This window comes from Delphinapterus leucas, chromosome 2 (genome assembly GCF_059928025.1).
Source record: "Delphinapterus leucas isolate spDelLeu-1000000601 "Yukka" chromosome 2, BTC_Dleu_Yukka2, whole genome shotgun sequence".
In the NCBI taxonomy this organism is placed as follows: Eukaryota; Metazoa; Chordata; class Mammalia; order Artiodactyla; family Monodontidae; genus Delphinapterus; species Delphinapterus leucas.
The window spans coordinates 153,757,416-153,774,587 of NC_143130.1; the positions used below are offsets into that span (position 1 = coordinate 153,757,416).

Sequence of the window (17,172 nt, forward strand, 5' to 3'; positions counted from 1 at the left end):
TTGACTGTGGTGATGGTTATACAAGTCTACAAAGTTTTAAAACCACTAAATTGTGTATTTTAAATGTATGAATTATATAGCGTGTGAATTAAATCTCAACAAAGGCACTGTTTAAGAAAAGAAGAAAGGAAAAGAAAAAGGAAGGAAGGAACGGAGGGAGAGAAAGAAAGAAAAAACAACCTACCAGGCTGAAAAATCTTGTAGTAGGGACTATAGGCCACGTTTAATCCACCAAGCTTCACTGAGATTTCGTACCGCCCAGCCCTGCGCACAGTGAAGGCCACCTTGACCACGTTGGAACTGGGCTCCTGGAGGACTTCCTGGGTCACTGGAATTTCCACTGCTAGCTCAACATGAGAGATGTGAACTCTTAGTCCTACAGGCCGATGTGCAGGAAAGGGCTGCCCGTTCTTATAGAATAACTGCGGTGGGGAGAAGAGGGACACCCATTATTGAGCAGAGGGAGAAAATCATTTCCTGTGTTACTTGAGAGAGTGTGGGGAGGGAGGAGGTGACTGGTAAATCTCTGTATCCACCCACTCCTACAGTCCTGCTCACACATGAGGGAACAAATTCTCTCAATGCTTCAAAGAAAACCATTAAGTCACGAACAAATTCTTAATGTATTCTGAGGAGAGGGGTAAAATACACCATTGAGTCCATTTCAACTTGACACTTCTGAACCACAGATGCTGCCTACCCTGTCTTACTTGCCCTTTTTTCTTATATTATCACTGCTAACCCAAACGTAAAGGTAAGTCAGTGGGTACCACTGGCACTGAGTGAACAAAAGCACTAGGCAGGGCTAGTGGGGTTCAGACTATGGAGCTAAGCACAAGGCTACAGTGGAGAAGTCATTGCAAGGGGCAGCAAACTTTCTGCAGAGGGCCAGAGAGTAAAGCTGTTGGTTTGCGGGTCATACACAGTTACTCAACTGTGGTTAACTCCTCAAACGTGAAAGCATACATAGGCAGTACAGGAAGATGAATGGGTGTGGCTGTGTTCCAGTAAGTCTGTATTTATAGAAGCAGGAAGTGGGCCTGATTTGGCCCTTGGGCCATGGTTTGCCAACCCCTAATCTGTAGCACCTACTCTTTTCAGTAATATTTTTCTCACTTTGAAAATGTAACATTAAGCTTTATACTTCTTCCAAGCTAAGCACCTATTAAACCAAAATGATAGAGAAATGTATGACTCTTCAGATGTCAACAATTCCCAAGTTCCTGGGGGGTGGGGGTGGGGAGGTGTTGGAGAACATGAACGTTTCAGGCCAGCACCACCAACAGACTGAACTGGATTCTGGAAGGCAACTGACTCAGAAACCCCAGTGGGTACGGAGACAGAAACATTCCCTTACATGCACTCGGAAGGCCATGCTGTGGCCCACCTCATAGGGGTCCTTCCAATCCCAGGAGACTTTGCATGACCGGGGATCCAGGTAATTTCCCCGCACGTAGTCATATATAGTCCGGTCCCCTCGGCGTTCTCGGTCCTCATTCTGGAGGAAGCTGACTATACGTGCGGCAAGCTCGAAGAGGAACTTAATTGTGAAGAAGAATGCAACCACAGACACTGTGATGCCACCTATGTAAAAGAGAGAACACACACACCACCCGCCAGTTACACATTACAGCTTCTCACTGTGGAACAGGCCAGTCATCTGTCCAGCAAGAATTCCAAAGACACCCTCTCCTGGGTCACTACCTCTGTGCGTGAAGAGAGGAACTTCCATCCCAGGGTCCTCGGACCAAATCCCACCCATTGCCTGTTTTTGTAAATAAAATTCTACTGAAACACAGCCCCACCCACTTATTTACTGTTGTCTAGGGCTGCCTTTGCCCTAAAGCCGCAGAGTTCAGTAGTTGTGACAGAGACTGTATGGCCTGGGAAGCTGAAAATATTTACTCTTTGGCCCTTTACAGAAAAAGATTACCAACCCTTGTTCTACACCATGGTCCACATACGATGCCTACCCCCAACCTCCCGTCATGTACTGGGTCCTAACATAGTAAAAAGAATGTGCACTCTACTCTCTCCATTTGGAAGCCTTCCCCTTCCTTGGCCACTTGGCAAAAGCCCTCCCCAATCCCTGCCACAGTTAGGGGTTCCTTCTTCTGGGCTCCCTCAAACTCCCGTGCATGCATTCATCTATTATAACTTTTCTCCCCCTTCATGTTATGAACTCCATGGAGGCAGATTTTTGCCTTATTCGACTTTGACTCAACAGGAAACAGCATCTGGCACTGGTCATAATTACTCAATAAATATTTCCCAAATGAATGAATAACACTGCCAACTCTGTGAAGGTACATTCTGGCATGCCTGGAAATATTTCTAAGTCTATTTTCAAGGAGAAAGGGGGAGGTAAGGAGGCAAAAAATGATATAAGCAACCCTAACAAAGAAATAATAGAGAGCTCTTTCTATAACGTACCAATGACGTAAAACATCAGGTCCCTTCAATGCCAACAGACAGCCGAGGATCACAGCTGCAGCTGCAAAAGAAAACTTGTTTAGTTTTTCCTCTAACTCTTCCTTACAGCTGTCTCAGAGAGAGACAAAGCAGAGCATGTGGCTTGAGCCTACCATCTCCAGCCTTACTATCCCTGCTCTCTCTCTAGCTTGACAGGTGCCCTACAACATTTCAGAGAAAGAGAGACCATCATTCCCCCTCCTAAAGACTTCCAATCTACCGACCACCCTAGGAATACCACAAACAGCCACTTCTAATCACAAAATGTAATAGCATGGCTTTCATCTTCTTGGATCCAGGGCCCCAAGACAGTTTACCTCCCCCATGCGAAGTGGTACTAATTAACACAGGCAAGGAAGATAATGGAGTCACTTTCCCCTTATGTTTGCCTTCTGGAAGTAATTCATCTAAGTAGAAATAGTTATATAAAATGTTTAAAAGGATTATTATCATCATGTTGGCATTATGTAATTAAAATGAACTCTGGGTCATCCCAATAATAAGCAATGGGTATGTAAGAGAAACCATTTTCTTTTGCTGTTACCAATCAGACAAACTAACAGGCCCTGTGGAAGATGAGCTCAGCAGAGAGGCCAGGGAGAGGAAGGAAGCAAAGGAGGAGACTGTACTTCTCATCCTAAGTGATGCCTGCCAAAGTCAGAACAATTCAAATAGGGGCCAGAGTCTGAGGGGAAACTTACACTGTTATTAGACTTATCTCCAGAATAAGACTTCAATCTTATTACTCATTTGAACCACCCACGGTACTGCCACGGAAAAATGCAATGCTCACTGACATTCCTATCTTATCACTGAGTTTTGACCTTAGCATAGACTGTACATGCTCTCCAAGCCACAATGCACTAAATTCATTCTTTCTTTTCAAGTCAATATATATTAAGGTTATCAATGGTATATCTCAACCCAGCACCTTTTATCAGCACTAATATATAACTTAGAGACAAGACAGCTGAAAATTTCTATGCTCAGATTTGGGAGGGACCAAAACAACTTTTTTTTTTTTTTTTCCAACCAAGTGTGCTTTTATGTCTGATTATGCTGGGAAAATTTAAGAGAAAGAGTGACCAAAAATGGCCATTAGATCCTTTGATAACAATATATCCAATGGAATCCATAGGGAGTAGGTAATTTGAGGAATGACCATGTCAAGTTTCATAGAAATCCCTATTTAGACTGGTGTCCAAAGTCCTACCAGAAAAGAAATCCACACAGGGAACATTAACACTGTCAATACACATGAATTAAGTTGCTCTCCAGAGGACAATATACTAACTCAATATTTGAGATCACAACTAGTGAGCCTCCTTCCCAAACAAGAATCTCATCTCCTGGGACCTTATGCTGAAAAGCTGCTATCATCTCTCAAAAAGCAACTCTCTGTGCCTTATAGGATATACTAGGTGACTTGGTGGAACCGAAACCAGCAGTTTAATTGTCTTAAATACTCCCTCAGTTGGACGTCATTCAATCTGATCCTGGACGTGAACATTTAGCCCTCAGTAAAGTTACAGCACTCAGTAGAAAATGAAGTATATGTAGGTGATGTTACAGACTTGTGGTCTTAAGTCTCTTACTCCTTAGAGGAATAGAGCAATGCTAAATTTATGGCACACATCATGAGGGCTGGGAAAATTCCTATGTACTGTCTCTGACAACCACAACAACCTTTTCTGTGAGAGGCAGCTGACAAGCAGTAAGTCAGAACCTGGAGACCAGTTCCAGGGCTGCAACTGTGTGACCTGTCTAAGCTTCAGAATTCTCATTGCCGTAAAAAGAGATGAAGTTTAATAATTTCTACGACACCATCTCCTTTAGTGTGATAGGACTTCAATATAACTCTCCATAGCCATCAAGACTCTCAAATCAAACAGCAGAGCAAAGAGAATAATATAGAGGATGAGGGCATGACTAGACTAGAGCTAGACTACCTGGGTTCAAATCCGTTCTCTGCCACTCACAGGGTAACCACGGACAACTTATTTAATCTCTCTATAATCTGCCAGTTTCCCTATCCATCAAATGGGGCTAATATCTGTGTGTACCTCACTGGGGTGTTGTGAGGATGAAAAGAGTTAACACATGTAAACAGCCTAGAATGGTGCCTGGCACACAGTGAGTTCTCAGTTTTAATTATTATTATAATTATTATCAATAGTAGTAGCAGCATCACTACTCTTTCGTTTCAGAGCCAGTAAGAAACTGAGGGAACCTCTCTATTGGTCCACACTTCATTCAATGAGAAATGCATCAGAACTACAAAAGGCAAGGATTCTCTTACCATACTTAAAATCTCTGCCTATGTGGGAGTTCTTTAAACTTTTCTAATTTTATGTCTGAAAATTTTTATAATGAAGATTTAAAAAATTAATACTAAAATAACTCATCCAACAAATACTGAGTACCTACTTAATATGTCAGATACTGGGGGAACGGTGTGGAACAGCCATAGTCTTTCTTGGTCCTCGTGGCTGGTAATAATGAACTTGACCTTGTTAAGTCCTTGTCCATTTTTTCCCCATTCACTTGTCACTCAACCAAATCATCACCACTGATCTAGATCACCTAGACCTTTTCCAAAAGGTCAATTCTACATTTCTACTCCAATTCCCTTTATTATTTAAAACTCAGCATACCAATTATTACTTTTTTCCAAACTCTCCTCTCTTCTCTGTGAAGCCTCCTTGTGATCAGGGAGTTAGCTCTGTCAATTCATCACTCATTGATGTGATCTTTATAAACTGTCCCACTTCTCTACAATACCTCTCAAAAAAACTCCCCAACAATACTTACCCATCTCTCAATTTTACCCATGGTCACATTCTAAACTTGCCTTCCTTCTGCATTTTCCTCCTTTCTGGATGCTATCACAAAGCTTCCATGCCTTTGTCTTTGAGTACAGGGTTTCCTTTTAGGGTGACCCCTCAAATCACTTTTATTCCAGATTCACCTCTTCTGTAGGCATTTTCTGTCCTCTTACTGTACCTGTCGTGCCCTCTCTGCCCTGTCTCTGCTCCCACCCCACCATAACTTACAACCCCCTTATTGAGCCACTTACCACAGGCCAAACAATGTACTAGGTGTTTTACAGGTTAGCCCAAGTAATTGTCACCAATACAACTTGGTAAATAAGCATTATTATTCTTATTTTAGAGACTTGAAAAAAAACAAACCCTAGGCTTAGAAAAGTTGACTTGCTGAACATCTTCCAGCAGGTTAAGTGACTCAAGCCTGTCTAACTCTGAAGCCCAGTGTTCTTAACCTCATATAACAGTGAATCATGAAAAAGAGTGGAGTCATAGGGATAGTGAAGTATTTGGGAAGAGAAAAGATTTAAGAAACCAGTAAAAGAAAGTGTGAAAAGCATTACCCAATCTTACCGAGGATAAAATTAGAAAGACAAATGCTTACGGCCCCTTTTTAAATCTTTTGAAATAAAAATAAAACGTTACAAAGGAAAATGGAATGCAGTACCAATTATCTAATGCAAAAATATCACTTGCTTACTAAAAGATCCTGGGCAAGTCGCTCAATACTACAGACCTTTGGCTCACACTACCTACAGAAAAGGGCAAGGGGAAATGTCTCAAGGGAATGTTAGAAAGTTGATTGACATACATATTCTAAAACTCTCTGCGTTTTTTTTTTAGTAAAAGATTTATAATTACAATATCAAATAAATTTTAGCCCTAACATTGAAGACTGGTTGTGAAAAAGTCTATTCCCAGAAATGGAGAATTGATTTCTTCATACTCAAATTTGCTCTGCTGGGAGCAAAGTCAAATCCAACTGCAGCTGTGCACGTCAATGCTATCCCCTGCTGAGAGGGCTTAGAAACTGGTCACTGAGTCCATGTTCTACATCCCAATAATAAGTAAATCTTAACTAGTCTGTCACCTTACCTTTAAACGAGGGCCCATGTTCTGAGAACCAAGGGGAGCACACCTATCCACCAAAGCAGGTAACTTTTGGCCACTTTCACCTTGTCTTCCAACTTCCACATGAAAGAAAACAGCTGCAAGGTCAAGAGAAAGTGTCTGTCCATCAGACCTTCAGCGAGGGTGTGTCACAGAAGCAGAGGGTCAATGTTTCTGGAATGAACTGCATGAATTCCACGGTGGAGAAATATAATCCCAAAATATAACATCCCTGGACTTCTCTCTAGTGCAGGGTGCAATCGGCTGCCAAAGGGTGCATCTGTTCTGCTGTCTCGGGATCCTATGCTACAAAGAAAAAAATAGAGTCAGTGGAATAGATTTTTATCTCTCAAAGAGAACCCCCAGAAAATAACAAAGAGGAGGTATAGAATAGACAATGGAAACCCTGTGGCACTAAAAATAACCAAAGGCAGGTAATCTCTGACCAAGTTTTCCCAATTAAAAGTCCGCAAGAAAAGCCAAGTGGCGATCTCACGGGCTTAGCTGTGTCACTCCCCAGAAGAGAGCTCCAGCACTTCAGTGGACTCCAACCCTTCAGTAGATGCAGAGTAGAGCACAGATTTAGAGTGAGCCTCGTCACAACCACACACCCAGTTTCACTTTAATGGGGCTGGGAACAAGGTGAAGAGAAATGAAAGGAGAGCACAGGCAGGGCTTGGCTGCAGAGGGCCTTGTATGCCCTGATAAGGAATCAAGGTAATACTCAGCTGGAAAGAGGAAACCACCAAGAGCTTTAAAACCCAATCCATCAGCCTATGCAGTCTGCTTCCTTTGTGCCCATGTATGCATTTCCAAGACACGGTTAAACAATACTGACTTTATCTTTAAAACAGTAAAATTTGCTACTGTGAGTAAGGGGAAAATTTTTGTGAACATTCAAGATAAAGTCACTGAGTAACAAAGTTCAGTAAAGTCAGTCTGTAACTCAAAGATATTCATGAACTAAATGTAGCAGAAAGGGGTTTCTGGCAAGAACAGCCACCAGAGAACACATGAGAAGAAACTACTGATCATTAAATGAAAAGAGACAGTCCCTTTCCACATGGCAGGAACTGTTCTCAGTGCTTCATGTGTATTAACTCACAACCCTAAGACACAGATACAATTATCCCTATTCTACAGATGAGGAAACTGAGGCATTTTCTCAAGGTACTTTCTCAAGATTACACACAGTACATAGTAGAGTCAAACCCAGACAACCTGGACTCAGACTCCATGCTTCTGATGACCACTCTACTGCTTCTCTATCATGGGAGACCAAAAAAGAAAACACAAAATGCTAACCAGACCAGAAGAACAGAATGGGTGAAAGCCACCAGATCCAACAAGTTGTCAAACTTTTATAATTAAAAATAAATAAGTATGTGTAATTATTTTAAAATATGGTCATAGACTCGCCAAGTACATCAGCCAAAACCTGGGTCAACTAGCAATCGGAACCAGTTTAAAGGAGCCACAAAGAAGAGAAGAACTGCATAAACTATAAGAGATCCATTAGAATGCTATATAAGCATTAAAAAAATTACACTTTAAAGGAATATCACAGTGAATCACTCACAAATAAAATGTTAAATGAAAAAGCAAGCACAAACTTATTTACATATCATGAGCCCAATTTTTAAAATATTATATTACATACAGAAGACTGGAAGGAGCAACATAAAAATGTGGTCATCTCTAGGTGTTTTGAATTATAGACGTTTTTATTTTCTACCTGTACCTTTTAGTATTTTCCAAATTCTTTTTTCTGGCTGTGCCACACGGCATACCGGATGGATCAAACCTGTGCCCCCTGCAGTGGAAGCACAGCGTCTTTTTTTTTTTAATTAATCAATTTATTTATTTATTTTTGGCTGTGTTGGGTCTTTGTTGCTGTGCACATGGGCTTTCTCTAGTTGCAGAGAGCGGGGGCTACTCTTCGTTGCGGTGCACAGGCTTCTCATTGCGGTGGCTTCGCGGAACACGAGCTCTAGGCGCGCAGGCTCAGTAGCTGTGGCGCATGGGTTTAGTTGCTCCACAGCACGTGGGATCTTCCTGGACCAGGGCTCGAACCTGTGTCTCCTGCATTGGCAGGCGGATTCTTAACCACTGTGCCACCAGGGAAGCCCAAAGCACAGAGTCTTAACCACTGGACGGCCAGGGAAGTCCCCCAAATTCTTAATGATGCGGGAACACATAAAAAGTTTCTAAATACTCTTTTTTTTCTCCCTAAAAAGGCAAGTTACCCTTTTTTTCAAATAAGGAAACAATATTTTTGTTTGTTTGTTTATTTATTTACTTAGGCTCCGCTGGGTCTTCATTGCTGCGCGCGGGCTTTCTCTAGTTGAGGCGAGCGGGGGCTACTCTTCGTTGCGGTGCACAGGCTTCTCATTGCGGTGGCTTCTCTTGCTGCGGAGCACAGGCCCAGGCGCGAGGGCTTCAGTAGCTGTGTCACATGGGCTCAGTAGTTGTGGCTCTCGGCTCCAGAGTGCAGGCTCAGTAGTTGTGGCGCACGGGCTTAGTTGCTCTGTGGCATGTGGGATCTCCCAGACCAGGGGTTGAACCCGTGTCCCTGCATTGGCAGGCGGATTCTTAACCACTGCGCCACCAGGGAAGTCCTCAGAGTCCATACTTTTACAAGCTACCCAGGTGATTCCTATGCATGTTAAAGTTCAGGAAACATGGTCTAGACTCTAGAGCAGTCAGCTGAGAAGGGACCCAATATTCTGCATCTCTAACAGGTTCATAGGTAATGTTGATGCTGCTGGTCTGCAGACCATGCTTTCAGGAGCAAGGGTCTACTGCAGGAGGAGGTGGCAAACTACAGCCTGCAGGCCAAATCCAGACAGCTACTGGTTTTTGTTTAAAAAAAAAAAAGTTTTGTAAAAGAAGAATAAACACAGCCAAGTTTATTCGTTTACATTTTGCCTTTGACTGCCTTTGAGCTACAACACAGGGTTGAGTGGTTGCAGCAGAGATGTATGGCCTACAAAGCTTTCCTATCCGACCGTCTACAGAAAAACGTTTACCAATCTCTGGTATAGATGACTTAGTCTTAAAAGTACAGAAATGTGTCGTATAAATGAACTCATTTTTATATATCAAAAAAGCATAACAATCACTTTCTTCCAGTTCTACTACCCCTTCTTAGGAAAAGGGCTATAAAACTGGCAACATTATGCAAATGTTTCTCCTGGCTAATTTCAACTGTTATTTAAAAGTTTTATGCCTTCCATACTCCAAATAGGAATTTCATACAATCATTTCCCAAGTACGTGTTTCATATAATCATGCTTGGATTTCATCAAGGCTATAATTTCCTGAAACCAACCGGTACCGCAGGGACCAAATACTGTATATGGGTTTCTAAAATTACTACAATACATACTGAGTTTCTACTTTTACAGTGCTATTCTAAAAAGCTGTGACCCACTGTATAGCACAGGGAACTCTACTCAGTACTCTGTAATGACCTATATGGGAAAAGAATCTAAAAAAGAGTGGATATATGTATATGTATAACTGATTCACTTTGCTGTACAGTAGAAACTAACACAACATTGTAAATCAACTATACTCCAATAAAAAATTAATTAAAAAAAGAAAACTATGTGAAAGTCCACTTCAGAATTCTGGTGCATAAAGAGATAGTGGCAGCACATAGGAGTTCCAAGTATCAACCACTGAGTCCCACAAAACAAGACAGGACAAAAGACAGACATTCGCTTTGTTAAGAAGTAGTCTCCAGCGTTCTCTACACAGAGAAGCAGCAGCCGCAAGTCCACGGAAGTCAAACTAAAAAAAACAAATCATTCAATTAGCAAAAGGCCCACAAGGTAGAGTGGTCCAACTAAGGAGGTTCCAAGAACCAAAGTGTGCCAACAGACACTTTAGATTATTAGTTTACATTTTCCTTTGCTTAATTTCACCCTTGGTTTATTCTCCCCACCCCGAAATCCCACCATAAAAGATTGCCTTCCCCCATCAAGTTAATACTCTTGAGATATTTATACAGTTGTGTATTCCTGCTACCTTGGTTCAGCCAAGTTATGCAATTTTCATTTCTATCCGTTCCTCATCCGTCAGCCCCTCCAGTCTCTTAATCATTCCTGTGGGTCTTCTGTGAACTCTCTCCAGCTGGTCCCCAGCGATCTGGTAATGAGGTGCCTCCAACGGACTGCAGCCTTCCAGGAACAGCCTCGTTAGTCAGAACAAGATGAGCTCACCCTCCTCGGTTCCGTGACATAATACTCCTGACTAGACTATCCCCCAAAACAGAAAGCTAGAATGCTGCTGTATTAGACTATAACCCCATTCCATGCTCCCCAGGTGTGGGCATTGGGGCATGCCAGAATGTGCTAGAAGACAGAGGATAAATAGACACATTCCCACTGCATCTAGTTATTAGAGGATGAGGTAGTGGGGAGAAAAAATATTCTCATGTTAAAACAAACTCATAGATAATAAAATAGAATGCAAAATATGCAAGAATTCCTAAAGATAAAACATGGGTAGGTTCAAAACGTTCATATATATTTTGTAGTTGAGGCAGAAAGGCTCCTTGGGGCTCTGTTCCCAGCCCCCAAAGGGTGACATGCCCCCTATCCTCTACCATTAGAGGTACTTGAGCCGAAAATTTTGAAAAGCACTGCAGCCTCCCCTCAACTGCTGATATACTACCCCGTTACCACCCATTTCATATACTCACATTTTATTTTTTCTGCTATGTTCCTCCATCCCTAGATATCTGTATTTTCTCTTAGCTTAAAATTATTTGCTGGGCTTCCCTGGTGGCGCAGTGGTTGAGAGTCTGCCTGCCGGTGCAGGGGGCACGGGTTCGAGCCCTGGTCTGGGAAGATCCCACATGCCGTGGAGCAACCAGGCCCGTGAGCCACAACTACTGAGCCTGCGCGTCTGGAGCCTGCGCTCCGCAACAAGAGAGGCCGCGACAGTGAGAGGCCCGCGCACCGCGATGAAGAGTGGCCCGCACTTGCCGCAACTGGAGAAAGCCCTCGCACAAAAACGAAGACCCAACACAGCCAATCAATCAGTCAATAGAAATGCTGTAGAATTATAAAAAAAAAAAACCCTCGGGGGTTAGTTCTGTGAAACACTGCATACAATTATAAAAAAAAATTATTTGCTAAAACTTTGTAAGTAAAAGTACTGAGTCGAGAGAGAGTGATAAAATGTTAAGCATTACAAAAGCAAAGTGTTTAGAAAACCACCTGGGCCACACAGGGTGACTGATTCTAAGTACAGTACAGTGCAGGGGTCAAGAGCATGAATCTCACAACGAAGCAATCCTGGACAAGCTAATTAGCTTATCTTCAGCTGCCTCAGATATAAAATGGAGATGCACTGAGAAAAGAAAGGAATTCAGCTGCGCTTGGGAAGCAAGACTTGGAATATAAGGGAAGGGAGGACTAGCTGAGACTGGCAACTAGACCCAGGTGACTTGGGACCACACGAGAGCCCTGGGGGATACGGCTTTATGTGCAAACCAAGCTGTGGGGTTGCCAGGTTATGATGGTGATTTATGCCCAAGCAGCCCAACCCAAATAAATGAGGAAGATGGCACAGAGTGTACCTGAGGGAACTTGGTTCGGCCAAGTTATACAGTTTTCATTTATATTCATTCCTCATCAGGAAAGATGAGAGATCCAGAGAAATCTCATTTGGAAACAACCACAGCAACAATCCAAAATAATAAGTTTTCTGGATTTCTTTAAGTATAATGATAAAAAGAAGAATCCACCTGCATTGAGAACTTACTATACGCCAGCACTGTTTGAAGTGTTTCATATATTATCTCATTTAACTCTCACAGCAACCATATAAGGTAACCATATTATTATGCATATTTTAGAGATTAGGAAACAGAGGTACAGAGAGCTCAAATAACTTGTCTGTAGTCACTAAGCTGACAACTGAAGGAACCAGGCAGTGTGATTCCAGAGCCTACCCTCTTACCCAGGAATACTGATGCATCAAGAAGAACCTCCAAAAAAAAAAAAGAAGAACCTCCAAAAAGGGGGCGGGAGGGAAAGACATTCTTGGGATAGGAAGAATGAGAGCTCAGAAATATTTAATTTGTAATTTTAAAGGAATATGACTTCATTTTATTAGACTCTAAGCAACAATGACAACAAAACCACAAGAGATTTTTTTTTGTTTTTTTTGTTTTTGCGGTACGCGGGCCTCTCACTGTTGTGGCCTCTCCCCTTGCGGGGCACAGACTCTGGACGCGCAGGCTCAGCGGCCATGGCTCACGGGCCCAGCCTCTCCGCGGCATGTGGGATCTTCCCGGACCAGGGCACGAACCCGTGTCCCCTGCATCGGCAGGCAGACTCTCAACCACTGCGGCACCAGGGAAGCCCCAAGAGATGTTTTTTAACTAAGGGAGTAAGAGGATCACACATTTAAAAAGAAGTAACTCTGGGGGCAATGTGAAAGAGACTCTGAAGAGAAAGACAGATCAATGGCTGAGAGACAAGAGGATACTGGTCCAAGGGAGCTACTAGGTACTGGCTGTGATGTAGAGAGGGAGAGACTAGCATATGCTTTATTTCTGTTAGAAGCAACAGATTGGTGATCTGCAAGGCTGAAAAGATCAAGGAGAGCAAGAAGCCAAGGACAAATCAGGATTTTCTATGCTTGGGAGCCTGGATGAATAATGGTAGAGAATTAAGGAGGCAGAGCAAATATGTAAGGAAAGTAATGAGTGCAGAACTGAACATGTTAAGTTTAAAGTGTCTATAGGATATCCAGTCGAGTATATCCACAAGATGAGTGGAAATCAGCATCTGAAGCTATAGATACCAGGATCCTGAGGGCAGTTAAAAGACATGGAGAATGGGAAAAGACTGCCAGAGAAAGCAGGCAGACCAAGAAAAAGACTAATCATAGAAGCCTGAGGGGATCAACTTTAAATATACCCTGCCCTTGCCCCACAAAAAGAGCTAGCAAATCAAAATGAGAAGAAACTCAGAGGAGAAAAATTGTATTGGGTTGTCCAAAAGGTTCATTTTGTTTTTTCCGTAAGATGGCTCTAGTAGCACTTAGCTGTCTTTAACTTCATTTGAAACAATTTTGTTAGATTGTATGTGACAGCTGTCATATCAGTGTGCATTTAAAAAAAGACTTATCAAAATTGGTGATTTTTGTGTAGCCATTTTAACATTGAAGACAGAAGAAAAAAAGCAACATTTTCGGCATATTACGCTTTATTATTTCAAGAAAGATAAAAATGCAACTGAAATGCACAAAAAGATTTGTGCAGTGTATGGAGAAGGTGCTGTGACTAATCAAATGTGTCAAAAGTAGTTTGCAAAGTTTCGTGCTGGAGATTTATTGCTGGACAATGCTGCACTGTTGGGTAGACCAATTGAAGTTGATAGCAATCAAACTGAAACAATAATTGAGAACAATCAACGTTATATCACGTGGGAGATAACCGACATACTCAAAATATCCAAATCAAGAACTGAAAATCATTTGCACCAGTTTGGTTATGTGAATCACTTTGATGTTTGGGTTCCACGTAAGTTAAGAGAAAAAAAGCTTCTTGATCATATTTCTGCATGCAATTCTCTACTGAAACGTAATGAAAACGTTCCATTTTTAAAACAAATTGTGATAGGTGATGAAAAGTGGATACTGTACAACAAAGTGGAATGGAAGAGATGGTGGGGCAAGCGAAATGAACCACCACCAACCATACAAAAGGCCAGTTCATCCAAAGAAAGTGATGTTGTGTACATGGTGGAACTAGAAGGGAGTCCTCTATTATAAGCTCCTTCTGGAAAACCACATGATTAATTCCAACAAGTACTGCTCACAACTAGACCAACTGAAAGTAGCACTCGACAAAAAGCATACAGAATTAGTCAACAGAAAATACATAATCTTCCATCAGGATAACGCAAGACCGCATGTCTCTGATGACCAGGCAAAAACTGTTAGAGCTTGGCTGGGAAGTTCTGATTCATCCGCTGTATTCACCAGACATTGCACCTTCCGATTTCCATTTATTTCGGTCTTTACAAAATTCTCTTAATGGAAAAAATTTCAATTCCCTGAAAGACTGTAAAAGGCACCTGGAACAGTTCTTTGCTCAAAAAAGATAAAAAGTTTTGGGAAGATGGAATTATGAAATGGCCTGAAAAATGGCAGAAGGTAGTGGAACAAAAGGGTGAAAATGTTGTTCAGTAAAGTTCGTGGTGAAAATGAAAACTGTGTCTTTTATTTTTACTTAAAAAACTGAAGGTACTTTTTGGTCCACCCAATAAAAGTAATTTATTGGAGGCAAAAGGAAGTGACTATTTCTAGAAATTGATGGTCAGCCGTATTAGACCGAGTAAAGATTTAGGCCAGAGGGGGAATTCAAAATCAGCCCTCAAGTTTTTTTTCCTTAGTTATTTAGAACTCTCATTCTCTGATCTAGCAACTTCTTCAAATAAAATTTGTATTTATTTCCATCTATTTTCATTAATAATATTAACCTCAACTTGACCCAACACTGATAACTAGTAAGCTCTTTGCAACTCAGTTCAGTGATATTATTATTTCAAAATTATTTTAATGCCTATAACAAATTCAGATCCAAACTAATTTAAATCCATTCTCTAATCCTATATAAATCACTGGTTAAAAAAAATCTCTTGTCAAATCTCCTGTCAAAATCAGTTTCACTGAAGTATAATTTATATCTAGTAAGTCACCAATTTAGAGCATACAATTAAGAGTTTTGACAACTGTATAAGGTTATGATATAAAATACAATCATGATACAGAACATTTCATCATCCCCAAAAGTTCCCTCATGATCCTTTGCAGTCAGCCCCCTCCTCCACCCTCCTGCACAACCACTGATGTACTTTCTTTTGCTATAATTTTGCCTTTTACAGAATGCCATAGAAATGACATCACATAGAAAATGTAGTCTTTTGTGTGTGACATAACACTTTTGAGCTCCATACATGCCATTACTTGTATCAGTTGTTCATTCCCCTTTACCGCTGGTAGTAGTCGTCCATTATGTGGACGTACAACAATTTGTTTATCCACTCACCAGTACAGGACATTCTATCCAGGCTGGGGCTATTATGGGTATACATTCAAGTACAAGTGTAATGTGGACGCACGTTTTCATTTCTCTTGGGTAAACAGCTAAGAGTGGGATTGCCAGGTCGTGTGGTTGGTATATATTTAATCTACAAGAAACTGCCAAACTGTTTTCCAAAGCGGCTGTACCACCTTGCAATTCCACCAGCAATGCATGGGAGGTCCCGTTACTATACCCACTTATGCTTGGTATTATCAATCTTTTAAATTTTACCCATTCTAACAGGTGTGAAGTGGTATCTCACTGTGGTTTTAATTTTCCTAAGGACTAACAATATTGAATATCTTTTCATGGGCCTGTTGGCTATTTATAAAGCTTCTTTGGTATCCAAATCTTCTGCCATTTTAAAAAACTGAGCTGTCTTCTTACTACTGAGTTGTAAGAGTTCTTTATAAATTCTGAATACAAGTCCTTTATTAGATATACATTCGGCAAATATTTTCTTGGCTTGCTTTTTCATTTTCTTAACAGTGTTGTTTAAAGAGTAAAAGTTTCTAATTTTCCTAACTTGATGAAATCCAACTTATTAATCTTTTTCTTCCTTTTATAGTTTGTGCTTTTTCGTGTCTTATTTCTTTAAAAAAATCTTTGCCTAACTCAACGTCACAAAGATTTTCTTCTGTTAAGTTTTACCTAAAAGTTTTGCATAAGAAAATCTCTTGTCAAAGTTTTCTTTAAAATTTTCTTTCTTTCTTTCTTTCTTTGTTTGTTTGTTATTTATGGCTGCATTGGGTCTTTGTTGCTGCACACAGGTTTTCTCTAGCTGGGGCAAGCGGGGGCTACTCTTTGTTGCGGAGCACAGGCTCTAGGCGCGCGGGCTTCAGTAGTTGTGGCACGCGGGCTCTAGAGCGCAGGCTCAGTAGTTGTGGCACACGGGCTTAGCTGCTCCGCGACATGTGGGATCTTCCCGGACCAGGGCTCGAGCCCGTGTCCCCTGGATTGGCAGGCAGATTCTTAACCACTGTGCCACCAGGGAAATCCACTGTCAAAGTTTTTAGCAAGACTTTTTAAGAAACACCTGCATTCCACTTATCTCATAATTAGTCACACAGTTTTATTATCCCTTTGTTTCTTTCAAAATCAGCTTCCCACATTAAGAACCACTATTTAAGTTATAGTCTATTTCAGAATTGGAAAGATTTTTATCTTTTAACAGATGTTCCACTTCTTCAATCTAATAAACGGCATTTCTAAATGTAGGCAAGATCTTAGTCCCTCAGTTCTCCTCAAATGACATAAAATTTCTGGACCCCTGATGCTTGTTTTTAAAAGTAATTCTACATTTCTTAATTCAATGTGGATTCCATTACATCAGTCTCTTTCAAATAATCCAGAGTTCTTCAGACTCAAAATTAAATGAATAGTATATATAAAACTATTCTATGCCCCCTGGAATAGAGAATAGTTCAAAGAAAGTAGGAGAAAGGTATATAAAGCTAATGTTAGTAAAACAGGGAGAAATGAAACAAGAAATTATCATTGCTCATTTTGTAACTTCATGGGATGTCTGGAGAAAAACAAAATAGAAGACTGGCTCATCTCTGTCCCTGTCACAGTCTTTACTCTAAATCAAGAAAAAAGCAGCTTTATTTACAACTCCCTCCTACCCTGATGTTTTTTCTATTTACCAAACTGACT

At 41.1% G+C, this 17,172-nt stretch overlaps 1 protein-coding gene across 7 annotated transcripts in view; it reads right to left on the reverse strand.

Moving 5' to 3' along the window:
* AREL1 (apoptosis resistant E3 ubiquitin protein ligase 1) overlaps positions 1 to 17,172 on the reverse strand; it is a 43,298-nt gene that overhangs the window by 18,622 nt on the left and 7,504 nt on the right. For 3 of the 7 annotated variants that reach the window (XM_022576549.2, XM_089907956.1, XM_022576552.2), the window contains exons 2-5: positions 6,393 to 6,713; positions 2,434 to 2,494; positions 1,358 to 1,584; positions 185 to 422 (exon numbers count right to left, since the gene is read on the reverse strand). In XM_022576549.2, coding sequence (XP_022432257.1) covers positions 185 to 422; positions 1,358 to 1,584; positions 2,434 to 2,449 — 481 coding nt within the window. In that variant the 5' untranslated portion in view covers positions 2,450 to 2,494; positions 6,393 to 6,713. Of the gene's footprint in view, positions 1 to 184; positions 423 to 1,357; positions 1,585 to 2,433; positions 2,495 to 6,392; positions 6,714 to 8,706; positions 10,583 to 17,172 lie in introns of those variants that run through there. The other 4 variants (XM_089907954.1, XM_089907957.1, XM_022576550.3 and 1 more) reach the window with 4 other exon arrangements.